We start from the raw sequence: 13,706 nt of genomic DNA, 5'->3' as shown, positions 1-13,706 counted from the left end.
AGGGAGGAATTCAATGTAGCACTGAGTGGGGAATGCACATGAGGAACTTGGTCTCATGGAGTAGGACTTTGCCTCACTCTTCTTTTCCTGCATCCCCTCTGACCTGTTCTGAGGGTTTGCCCAGCTCTCCAGAGCAGATTTAGGGGGGAAGTCCCATTGTACAAGTAGAGCTTGTTCCACAACTGCAACAATGTCCTTGAATCTCACCTTCCAGTTTGAGCAGTCATGTTCATCATACCCTCCTCTGAAATATTTGCTGACTTTTGACTGAAACAAAAGTCAAAGAGAGCAGGTTCTCTATGTCCCTTCTTTTCTATTGTAAAACTGGGGTGTGGTGGAACCTTTCCCAGTACAAAAATCTTGATTAGTTATGCCATAATTGTGTTGCGTGTCAAGGTCCCCAAGCCACCCCCAAATAAATCACAATTCACACAGAATTTTTGTTTAAGGTTTTTGGCATAATTTTGGCCACAACTTTATTAAAATACATAAATGTGAGTGGTTGCTTAGGCATTGGTTCCGACTATCTGTCCCCGTCCCGGGACAGAAATGACTTCAGATTCCAGCGAAAGCCAGTAAAGGAAAACAATATTGGGGAGAAAATGGAGCCGGGCACCAGACCCTCACCTCTCCCCGCATGTTCCCAGGGGCTTGCGTCGCCCAAGCCCCATGCCAAGGATTTGGACAAAAGCATGGCGAGCCCCTGGATTCCTTTAACAGAATTCCCTTGCAGCAGCAGCACTGGAGGGGCAGGCACTGCCAACCACATCCCCTCCACCAACCAAAAATTAACCAATGCCTAAACACAACCTTACAAGTTGTGACGATTTGCTACACAGTAGGCAAAAACCGAATGGCACCAGCCAATCAACCAAATGGACAAAATTCCTACCAGTCCCCTGTCCCAAAAGCAGATGACCCCATGACAGGCATAGCAAGGTCAGACGCAAGAGCTCTAAATTAGGGAGGGAGGGCAAGTGATCTGGTACACACTGCAAAAGAGAACGCTCAATGCTGCATGCCCTGCACATAAAACCTTTGGTCCATCCCACAAATTGGCAACATCAAAATTAGCCCAGTAACCCAAACAGCCCAATCACTGCCAATGACCATCTAAATGATCCCACCCAGCAACTGCGGGGGTGGCCTGTCAGACCCCACTGCAACACGTGCTCTCCATGAAGGAGAACACGCTTTATAGTATCTCATAAATTGAGGGACGCAGGTGGCGCTGTGGTCTAAACCAGAGCCTAGGGCTTGCTGATCAGAAGGTCGGCGGTTTGAATCCCCGCGACAAGGGTGAGCTCCTGTTGCTCGGTCCCTGCTCCTGCCAACCTAGCAGTTCGATAGCACATCAAAGTGCAAGTAGATAAATAGGTACTGCTTCGGCGGGAAGGTAAGCAGCGTTTCCGTGCGCTGCTCTGGTTCGCCAGAAGTGGCTTAGTCATGCTGGCCACATGATCTGTACGCCGGCTCCCTTGGCCAGTAAAGCAAGATGAGCTCCGCAACCCCAGAGTCTTTATCTCATAAATTGGATAGACTCATCTCTATTCAACCTCTATTCTTCGGGAATAATTCATATATAATAACACAAGAGGGACTCACCAGCAGACTCCAAATCTCGAATGAGAACGGTGACTGTTTTTTGGGAGGAGAGTTGAGAAACCCGGTGGGAGATGGAGTATCCTGAAGATCCTTCACGCTGCAAAATTTTGTCACAGAATTCTTTGTTGTGATTCATAATACCTAGAGTTCTTATTTAGGCATGGTGGGTGAGAGAGAGAAAAGTAAACAGGAAATCACTAGGAAATCTTTGGAAATGGCAATTTATTCACTGTTCTGGTTGTTGTAAACTATTAATTTCTGATTAGTTTGGCTTAATAGTACATGTGAATTGTACTATTAAGTTGCCATGTAGGGTTGCCATATGTCCTCTTTTTCCAGGACATGTCCTCTTTTTCATGGGTATGTAAATTGAGAGTTGTCATGGTGATCCATAGTTAAAAGTGGAAGTCAGCAAGTGTCCTCTTTTTTGCTCTTCAAAATATGGCAACCAAATGAACATCACATAACAATCCTTCCTTTATTATATTAACCCCTTGTAGATTCTTATACTCACTGAGGAATGTATTTGTGAGCATTGCTTTCTGATCTTTGCGATCAACGCCATCAATAATATGCTTGATAAATTTGTTAGATCTGCTAGATGTCCTTGTTTCTAGTATTTTACAACCATGATATATAAAGCAGCTGGCAATGATGGCATGTTTCAAAGATATCACTTCATCTCTTCAAGTCACTTCATTACATTCAATAGATCCATTGTAGTTCCAACTTTGTAATTTGCAGCTTTGTTGTGATCACTTTTTTATAAAAAAAAAGTTTTGAATGACTTATTTTTACCACCCCCTTTCTCTGGAGCTTCAAAATATTATATATAATAGTTTTTACTCTTTCCAAACCTACGTTAAAATGGTAAAATCTACAGGGTTGGTGTAAACTGACTTCCTCATCCCATCCTCTTCATAGCAGCCTCTGAAACCCCACCGTGAGGATTCAGGAACCCTGCTGAATTGGGAGGGAAGCTGAGGTATGGTGGGCTGATTAGAATGGGGAAATTCTTTAAAACCGAGTGGAGGCTTCCTCCCCAAACTGAACTCCTGCCTGGAGAATTAGTTTATTCAGAGTTTTCAGAGATTCGTCCCTTCTCCCCCTGCGGCCATGGAGTATCACCTTAAGGGAGCCTGGGCGGTGGTTTTTGTCCATAACGCCCCATTGGGTGATCCTGGGGGATCATGAATTGACATCTGTAATTAACAAAGTTATGGCCTTTTCAATCCCAAACACACCTATCCTGTGTCATTTGTTGATGTCACTATGGCACCACTGCTCCCGGCTCTACTCAGCTCACAAAGCCCTTTGCTGGGTGTGGTGGTTGGGGCCACAACGATGCCATGGCAGGGCTGATCTCCCTTCCTCAGTGGGAGGTGATGCTCCTGGTTCCTCTCACTGCACTGGTGGCTAGGTACTTACTTGTAAGGCCAATTGCAGGTAAGCTGGGGGTATGGCTGGGGCGCGGACCTGATGGGGAAATTATTCTCTGTGATCGACTTCCTCATTTTCTTCCATGGAAGGTACATATGTCCCTTCTCAGTTCTGAGGCTGGTACCCCCTCTGAAAAAAATTAGACAAAAATGGCTACAAAATGATTTATTCAATTTCATTGTTCTTTCAGCTTCCAAAAGTGTGGTCTCTGGACTGGTAGCAAAGGTTTATGGAATCAAGTTGATCTAGTAGATACCGTCCTCCTTATAGACTATGCAGACACCATTATTATTATTATTATTATTATTATTATTATTATTATTATTATTATTATTTGTATACCGCCCTTCATCCGTAGATCTCAGGGCAGTTCACAGCATAAAATACAAGGTTGTTGTTGTTTTTTAAAGCATAATAAGCATGTTGTTGTTTAGTCATTTAGTCGTGTCCGACTCTTCGTGACCCCATGGACCAGAGCACGCCAGGCACTCCTGTCTTCCACTGCCTCCCACAGTTTGGTCAAACTCATGCTGGTAGCTTCAAGAACACTGTCCAACCATCTCATTCTCTGTCGTCCCCTTCTCCTTGTGCCCTCCGTCTTTCCCAACATCAGGGTCTTTTCCAGGGAGTCTTCTCTTCTCACGAGGTGGCCAAAGTATTGGAGCCTCAGCTTCAGGATCTGTCCTTCCAGGAGCAATCAGGGCTGATTTCCTTCAGAATGGATAGGTTTGATCTTCTTGCAGTCCATGGGACTCTCAAGAGTCTCCTCCAGCACCATAATTCAAAAGCATCAATTCTAACAAGCATACAACATAATAAAAACAAGAACAAAACAATTATCTTCCTCTCCTTTCCCTCTAGCTATTTGGCAAATATGACATCACAGCAATTCTGACATATCAATTTTACTCCACTGATACAAGTGTTAATTCCAAAGGTAGCTTCAGTATGGCATTGGTAAGATGTATATTTGAAAATGCATTGTAAACAAAAAATATTGCTGCAATATTCCACCTAATTAAAGAATTGTGAGATGTTATTTTCAAGAGTTTGAGACCACTTTAGCCCACAAATGATCTTTAAAAATCCATTTTGGTTTGCCATGCAATGTAGAGAACTGCTGTTGAAGAAATGAGATCTCCAGACTTTTTAGTTAAAATGTGTTCCGTATCCACTTTTCTCACTATGAAGTAGAACATTTTACAGATATAATCAGCTATATTTTACTCATCATGACAGCAGTGAAACCATTTTAACTTGTGACACAAGTTAAATGTGATCGTACTAGTGCTTCAAAACAGAAACACTTCCAGCTTTCAACAACTTGAGAAATCGGAGCCTCTTGGAATTTACATGTAAAATACATTTTATCTTTTTTATGATTTGGAGTTCCATGAGACAACTGGTAATTCAATCCAATTTCTATCTTGCATTAAGCATTTTGTCCTGAAATTTTAACGGTTAAATGGTCTACAAATAGAATAAATTGCTAGGTAGGAGTATTATCCATGGTTGGATTTTTTGTTTTCTCTCTGGGAAGCTGACCTGTATACAATATTGCAAAATGCTTTTGAAACTCCCTGTAGTTCCAAATGCAGTTTCCTGTGATCGACAAAAGAAGCAGAAATGGTTTTACAGTTCATTGATGCTGACCATAACTTTTACATTCACAAATTTTAAGCAATCATCATTATATTTGTCTTTATTTATTTGACTGCATTGTCACTTATTTAGACACTATCATGAAACCTTAGGACATGAAACCTTATAATGAAAGCTGTTGAAGATATGTTAGTGCTGATAGTATACTCATCAAAGAATAAGTTACAGTTCAGCCACATCTGGAATGCTGTGTCAGAGTTGGCTTTTGGGTAGCACAACTGGTTCCACTGCACTGGGCGTTGAGCCTAGGGGGCGCCACTGGGTGTCACAACTATGATGTAATGAACTGGGCAGAACAGAAGGCAAGAGACAAGGGCCACCAAATTTTGGCCTTGCACAGGGCACCGCTAAAATTTGAAAGACCAAAGTCCTCCCCTAGCTGTATGCAGTTCTGGTTGCTTCATCTAAAAAAAGAATACAGTAGCACCTTGGTTCTCGAACTTAATCTGTTCTGGGAGTCTGTTCGACTCCCGAAACTATTCGAAAACCAAGGTGCAGATTCCGATTGGCTGCAGGAGCTTCCTGCACTTAATCAGAAGCTGTGGAAGCCGCATTGGACGTTCAGCTTCCGAAAAGCGTTCGCAAACTGGAACACTCACTTCCAGATTCGCAGCGTTTGGGAGCCAATTTGTTCGGGAGCCAAGCCGTTCAAGTACCAAGGTACCACTGTATAGTTAAACTTGAAATGATAAAAGAGAAGGGGCTGGAGTTGCCATGGGGAAATGGTGATGGGAAGTGCATGGCATGGAGACAGTGGGTAGAGTATATCTATGTGACTCATAAAATCATAAGAGTTGGAAGGAATGCAGGAATATACAGCTGACCCTTATAGGGATCGAACCTGCGACCCTGGACTCACACTACTAGAATTCAGGGTTAACCGATGAAGTGGCTTGGCAGTAGGTTCAGGAGAGGTAAAAGAAGTTTATGAAATTTACTGCCAGAAGATGTAGCAATGGCCTCTGGCTTAGATTACTTTAAATTGAGATGTAAATAAATTCACAGGGGATAGGTCTATCAACTGTGAGCCACTGCTGTTTGAACCCGCTGGATATGGTATGGTTCTGATACTGTATGGGTGACAAACAGCAAAATGAATGAGAAAAAACAGAATGATGATAACCGTTATATAGCCATGAAGGAAGTTCCTCATTCAAGTCTATTACACTGGTCTGAAAAAAAAGTAATTTTGCAATTTCAAGTGAATTGCAAAAACAAACCCCAAAACACTGGATAGCACTAGAGAATCTAATTTCAAGGCTTCTTCTAATAATTTATGATCTGCTTACCTTATAGTAACAAGGATTTTTTTAAACCTTTTTATAATTATTCCTATATTTTGTGTTTGCAGGTCTGGGTGGATGCTGGAACACAAATATTTTTCTCTTATGCCATCTGCCTGGGGTGCTTGACAGCCTTAGGAAGCTACAACAACTACAATAACAACTGCTACAGGTAATACACGATTACAGGCATGTTTATTTTTTCTGTTGAGTGGTCTAGTCTGGCAAATATGTACATGACTGTTTGAGGTACCCAACTAAATAATTGTGTATGAGGAACAACTTCTGTGATTGCAATGGAATTTCCCCTCTCCCCACATGCCCCCCACTCCGCCGCTAAATCTTTGCTGGAGGGTCGCAGGAACTCCCAAAGCAGATTTAGGGGATGTGCAAGGGAAGGAGAGGAAGGAGAAGTTCATTTGCGCATTCAAAAGTTATTTTATGTGTACAGTGGAATAGTTGCATAGAGCTGAATATATACTAGTTAGATACACAGAACATGCTTGAGTACTGTGTTTCACACAATGACATTTTAAGGGTTCTGAGCATTACTTTATCCCTTTCCTTTTGAACTGATTTTTTTTTGAAAACGGTAATTTGGGAGGAAGAATTATGTTCCATTATTAAAGTTATAAAGATAAATATAGAATAGATAATACGTTAACTGTATTTTAGGCACATGTATGATGCATGCATTATACAAAAATTAACTAGCACAAGTTCTATCATTTGTGAATATTTTTTCATGTACTTAGATTTCAGTCATATACACTTACCTGGGAGGAAACTTCACTGAACAGGGTGGGACTTAATTTTTGAGTAGACATGTAGAGGATTGTGCTGTTCAGAAAATATATGGCTACATGGAGCAGGAATTCTAACAGCCCAACGCCTTTTTATGACAAAGATTAATCTAGAATTCCACATGGTGGTACATTAGCATTGGTGCCATACTAGTATAAAATTGTGAATTTGGTCAGTATTCACTGCAGGTGTGGTATCACCTTTCAGTACATTAAATTACATGGTATGACTAGTGGTTTTGGTAACATATTTTGGGGATGAAAAATTTACATAGTATACCCTTTGGAGAATGCTGATTTTCTGAGTGTTTTAAAATGGCAGGTAACGGATAGAACAAGAGTAGTGTCCATTTCATAAACACTTTTAAAAAGCTATAACACAGCAGCCATAAGATCTAGGTACCACCATGTGACAATAACCTTGTATTTCATAAAGAAATTTGAAAGTGGTGTATTGGCTCCCTCTAGTGTAAACTTTAATGCTTATCCGCTTTAACTGTATAGCCAGCACACGATATATGCCCTTAATTCACCTCTTAGTTTCATCTTTCATAATTCTAAATAATCATCTGCTTGTTCTTTCTTAAGACTACTATGGTATATTATTAAGTGATTGATCACTCATTTGATTCTGGGACCAGTTTGTCTGTTTACTTATAACAGCTTTTCTTCATAAAAACTACATTACCTAGGTAAACAATACAATTTTATTTTTTGTTAATAAGATTGTGTGTGTATACAGACTTTTTTTTAAAAAAAAAGATTTGTATCACATGGGAGAATTTTATTTCTATCCTGGGATAGCTCAGTTGTCAGACCATGAGACTCTTAATCTCCACTGAGATATTCCCTCAGATGGAGAATCAACTATGATATTTTGAGAACATTAAAAACCAAATATTTTTTTCATGAATTTTAATTAGACTCATAATGCATCTGATATTATTTTACCTTCAAATTTTACCTTTTTAAAATCCCAATTCCTAGTCACTAACAAAATTTGCATAAAACATACTAAGGTTTCTGGTAGGGAAGTTTAAGATGTTTTTGTGAAAATCGGAAGCTGCTATAAGGAAATTGAAAAATACTGCAAAAATAAAGTCAGTGTCACTTTTATTCATAAGGTGCAAAGTCCCACTATCCTGTTCACTCACCACGTTTATTGAACTAGAAATTCAGCTGGTCTGTTGGTCTATTTATTATGCAAAATAGGAAGGGAGGAATATCCAGTTTAAACAGATGCCATACAGTTATTGTAACTGATACATATATCTGAAGCACAGTCTAGCATTTCCCCGTAGTCAGTGGTATTTATTATAATGATTTTTAATGCAGCCAGTCTGTAAAAATGTAAGATTCTTTACACATTAAAATGAACCTCTTTACACATTAAAATGACTGACTCTATCAGTTCTGTTGAAGACAGCAGTGCCTGGCGTACTCTGGTCCATGGAGTCACAAAGAGTCGGACATGACTAAACGACTAAACAACAACAACATCAGTTCAGTCATTAAGAAATGATGCCTTAGGCCAGGACTTATTTTAGTAAATTACAAGATAAACCGATATTATGTAGTAGATCCAACTATTCAGTCATGCCTGACATTGTAAGTCATGCCAACTCATAATATTAATCAAATATTGTAGTCTTATCATGAGAGTAGAGAACGTTTCTTATCTGAGCCTTGGGCAAAGTTAACACATTTCTTAACAAATTCCAGAGAGGTAGCTTTGTTAAGCTGTTGCAAGAACAACAACGTCTTGTGGTACCTTAAAGGCTAATAAACAAACCTGTTACATTTAAGGTGCCACAAGTCTGTTTTGTTCACATTTTTCCTCTTTTACTGACTACAGTGGTACCTCGGGCTACATACGCTTCAGGTTACATACGCTTCAGGTTACAGATTCCGCTAACCCAGAAATAGTACCTCAGGTTAAGAACTTTGCTTCAGGATGAGAACAGAAATCGTGCTCCGGCGGTGTGGCAGCAGCAGGAGGCCCCATTAGCTAAAGTGGTGCTTCAGGTTAAGAACAGTTTCAGGTTAAGAACGGACCTCTGGAACAAATTAAGTTCTTAACCCGAGGTTCCACTGTACTGTGAAATTACAAATTGTATTGTAAACATTTACTCACACTTTGATAAAACAGATGGTTTATCAGCAGGGCCGGATCACCCATGAGGCAAGGTGAGGCAACTGCCTCAGGCAGCAGGTTCCAAAGGAGCAGCAGATCCCGATGTAAATCTTTATTCCTCCCTTGTTCCTGATGTAGATCTTCCCTCACATCTTCTTCCCTGGCAGGGAGGGGAATGCCATTTTGTGGTTTGCCTCATGTGCCAAAATGTCTTGGGCCTGTTCTGTTTATCAGTATAAAAAAAATTGCTTACCTGTGTCACTGGAAACAAAGCTGACTCTAAACCTGCTTCAGGCAGCAGCCCTGCACATAAATATTGATTGCAAATACTAAAATGTACCACTGTTGCATTTACAGTATATTATCTCTGAAGGGTTTGTGTCACTTCTTCTAAGGTTAAGAGTTTTCTCTGTTGACCTTGAAGCATATCTGCATCACTATGCAGTCAGCTATGTTGAGGCCCATGAAGCTAATAATTGCAGATCCACAAAGGGGTGATTTGGAAGTTGTCTTACTAGATACTGAGTGGAGAACTGGAAGCAGTGAGGAAGCCCTGCCTATTGGCAAAGTCCACCAATCACAACTTGATGGCCAAATAAAGAGACAGGCACAGAGGTTGGGTTGAACTAGGGCCACTTTATTTAAGATTAAACCATAATAAAACCTCTGCAGAGGGGAAGGAACACTATTGCTGCTCTACGGTGATCAAAACACTTGTTTCATTGTCTGATTTTTCTAATAACTGTGGTGTCTTGATCTACATGTGTACCAAATTTCAAAGCTGTTGTAGCCGCCCAAAAATATGTGAAGCAAAGCCACACACTGAGAACAAGCGAATTGCTCTTTCTTCCACAGAGACTGCATTATGCTCTGTTGCTTGAACAGTGGAACAAGCTTTGTGGCTGGCTTTGCCATCTTTTCTGTCCTTGGCTTTATGGCGTATGAGCAGGGAGTGCCCATAGCAGAAGTTGCAGAATCTGGTAAGTACTAAAAGTATACATTTATTATTATGTTAAAGTGTATTTGATATACTAGTGATATTGTGTACTTTAATCATTATGTAGTATTTGTTAAATTTATATCACACCCCACTGTGCAAGACCACCATATAAACAATTCCTATTTAATTTCTTTTCTTTTTTTTCAGGACCTGGGCTTGCTTTCATTGCTTACCCAAAAGCTGTAACAATGATGCCTCTTTCTCCGTTATGGGCAACTTTGTTTTTCATGATGCTGATATTCCTTGGTTTAGATAGTCAGGTATGGATCAAAGATGACATTTTAGAACATCCTTTCCAGGTGTAACTTAAGCTGAGATCTGAATTTAAATCAAGCTGTAACTTTAAATTAAATTTAAAACTAATTTAAATTGCCAGCTTAATATTGCTGAATTCTTGCTTCACTGCACTTCAGTTTATTTTATTATTTTAATGTGTCGCCCACAGGTGAGTGAGAAGCAAGGTTATAAGATAGGAATGAAAAGTTATGAGCCCCAGTCTTATACTGGACATGAGTATGCAGAGCCCTTCTTTAAAAGCTAAAGTGGTGGGGACTGCATCTAGCTCTTATCCAAAACAGCTAGTTGGTTGGAATGCAGCTGTTTTGGGGAATCACATGCACACAGCCCTGCTGCATAAGGTTGGAAATCCTAAAGTACAGAACCCATTCTTATACAGTCTTACACACTCACTTTGGAGACACTCATATGGATGGGTTCTAGCAAGACTGGGGCAATGAACTAAAGAGCAGAAAATACATTTAAGACGAGAGCAGGCTAGCAGCATGGTTCAGGAAGTATTGGATTAGACATGAGAAATATCAACTGAAATCATAGAGTTGTAGAGTTGGAAGGTTCCACAAGGGTTTGTCTAGTCCAACCCCCTGCAATACAGGAATCTTTCGTCCAACATGGGGCTCAAACCCTTGACCCTGAGATTAAGAGTCTCATGCTCTACCAGCTGAGCTATCCCAGCTATCTGATAGCTCCTGAGCACTGATAGACTCATAGCAGTACAGAGTTTGAAGTTACCCCAAGGGTCATCTAGTTCAACCCACTAACTAACTAAACCAACTAACTAAACTAACCAAACAACCTACCTCAGGTTACTCATGTCACAGGGTTGTCATTTAATGTCGTGCCTAGTGCCTGATGCAGTACTTTCCCTGTGATCAGCGTGGAGGAAATGCCATCATGCAAGAAAGGCATTCAGAGAGCTCTTATCAGGTGGGAGCAAGTATGGCAAGTTAGGTGCTATCTTTAGTGGTGATATTTAAAGCTCTATATAGGAACGGGCTATAAATAATGCAAAAAATAATAATTAAAGCATATAGTGCACTGACATGTGCTGAGGAACTGGTACTGTAGATCATTTACTCTATATGTCATTTTTTTCTTCTGCATTTGCTTTGTCCAGTTTGTGTGTGTTGAAAGTCTCGTGACAGCCGTGGTAGATATGTACCCAAAGGTTTTCCGGAGGGGATACAGACGAGAGCTGTTGATTCTTGCTCTTTCGATTGTATCATTCTTCCTTGGTCTAATCATGTTAACGGAGGTAAGATATATTTATTTGTATTTGTAATGGTGGGGAAGAAAATTGTTTCCATTCTTTTTTTAACTTAGGCTATGTTCGCACTAGTGGCTTGAAACACTAAGTGATATTTTTCCCCATGCTGAGTGGAACTTTGATCTGCGCACATGTCATCATGTGCACACACGCAAAAGCCACCTGAATTAGAGCACAGTGGAGCCATGGCTTCCCTTTTCAAATCAGATGGAAGTTGGTTCCAAGCAAAACACATCAAAGAGCTCCAGGACACAGGTGGGTTGTGGCTAACATCTTGTGAACCCAGCTTTGAAAACTAGCAGTGGGAGTGCGCTGGAATGGCAGTAAATAGCAATGTGAGCACAGCCTTAGAAATTCTAAGCAAAACTATTTGAGGATTGATAGACATCTGGAGCAACAAAATATTGATCAGATGTTGTTCTGTGACAAAATACAACATACTTGAAAAGATTAATAAATCCTCAAAAGAACTGCAGTCGCATCTGGAGGGAATATGGGAACAAACATTATTGTATCATAGCGAAGGGAGCCTTTTACTTCACACATCACCCTATCTGATATATGGCAATTGAACATGGTCATCTGTTGCTTTTGGCTCTAAGGTATATTGCTAGTCTAGTTTGAAATAAAGAGCTGAGTGGCTTGGTGCTCTGCAGCAATGCTGGACTCTTCACATATAGGCTGGCAGCCTCACAGGAATTCCTAGAATGTCCGCATGATGCCCTGTGGTCACTTGGAAACTGTAGGAAGTGCTGTGAGGAGAGATGCTGTGTTTGTAAAGAGCTCTGCTCCACTGCAAGTGTGCACAGTGTGTTCTAAACATGTCACAGTGTTATGTACTGAGTTGAATAGGATCCAAAAAGCAGCAGTCTGATTAGTCCTAGAACAATAGGGTCCAGAATGCAGCAGTCTGATTGGTCCTAGAACAATGCAGCAGTCTGATTGGTCCGCAGGAGCCACCCAATCCAGCTCCAGGTGGAAGTGAATCCGCAACCTGATTGGCCTACAGGAGAATCGCAGAATTAGCCAATCGTGTGCGACCCATTGTGTAAATAATGTATATAAAGCAGATATTTTGGGGGCACATTCATTCCTCACTACTATGAGCTGAATAAAGAGCATGAAATCCATGCTCGACTCCGAGTATATTTCACACAGACACCTCTTTATAGTGTATAAGGTAAGAATAGCACATGTTGCCTTTCTCGCTGAGAATAGTCTCTGAAATTCTCACACTCCCTGGCCTCTTCCTAAACATCTGCTTCACCCCACACCATCTCTTAAGTTGCTGAAAATTAAAATAGTTGGTGGAGTTCACCTAATGAACCCCATCAGTGGAAGCCTTGTGCAAGGGCTACTGCTTATTCTTATGCAATGAGGCTTCCCCCCTCCCCCAGTAAACTCCCTGAAATTGGCTCTGGGAGTGTTGGGAGAACCCCCAAAACAACACACAAGGGGAGGGGGGGTCATTCCATTGGGAAGCGGATATGCTTGCATACACAGAAAGCTTGCTATAGCGTGACTTTGAATTCAACCCTGCAAAATGTTCAGCGTACTACTATTTATTGTTCCAATCTGACTGAACTGTTTCTTTCTTTCTTTTTAATTATTGTGCTATTTTATAGATCTGCTCCTTTTAGGTTTTTTATTTGTGATTTTAAATGGCATCATATTTTATTGTATTTTTACAATACAGTGACAGTTGCATTGAAGGGTAGAATATATTTTATAATAATGGATGAATAAACAGAGTTTGGAGAAGCTAAGGCATGTACTAAAGATGGAATTGCTCAGAGTAGGGAGTTGAGGGTAGACATTTTCTCTACAAGTTTGCAGGATCTAGCATCAGTAGAGGTCCTTCCCAGCCTAACTAGTAAGATGTAAATAAACAAATGTATACATTTAAGATTCATTACATGCATTGGCATTACCTGAGGCTGTTAGAAGAAAACAGATCATTAATCACCATCTTGCAAGGGTTTTCTGTACATATGACCAAGTAATTGTGCTATAGATATCTATTATCTACTCTTAATGACTAGTTTCCTACATAACAACATCCTGAATTTGTATTTCAGGATGTTAACATTTAAAACTGCACAGCATACTGTATTGGATATTATTATTAGGCTAATTATTAATTTGGGAGACAATAGTATTTCACTGGAACAAAAAAAATGAGGTTGTTGAATGTCCATTTAAAACTGAATACCAA

General features: G+C 40.3%; 1 protein-coding gene across 1 annotated transcript in view; it reads left to right on the top strand.

Annotated features, from left to right (window-relative positions):
- SLC6A11 (solute carrier family 6 member 11) overlaps positions 1-13,706 on the top strand; it is a 101,544-nt gene that overhangs the window by 72,032 nt on the left and 15,806 nt on the right. Inside the window, exons 8-11 of the mRNA XM_081176679.1 lie at positions 6,059-6,162; positions 9,783-9,907; positions 10,075-10,187; positions 11,342-11,479. Of these exons, the coding sequence (XP_081032805.1) occupies positions 6,059-6,162; positions 9,783-9,907; positions 10,075-10,187; positions 11,342-11,479 (480 nt within the window). The remainder of the gene's footprint in view (positions 1-6,058; positions 6,163-9,782; positions 9,908-10,074; positions 10,188-11,341; positions 11,480-13,706) is intronic.

The sequence above is a fragment of the Podarcis bocagei genome, assembly GCF_964188305.1.
Source record: "Podarcis bocagei genome assembly, chromosome: 2".
Lineage (NCBI taxonomy): Eukaryota > Metazoa > Chordata > Lepidosauria > Squamata > Lacertidae > Podarcis > Podarcis bocagei.
The sequence above is the reverse complement of the archived record's forward strand: the minus strand, read 5'-3'. Positions and strand labels throughout refer to the sequence as shown.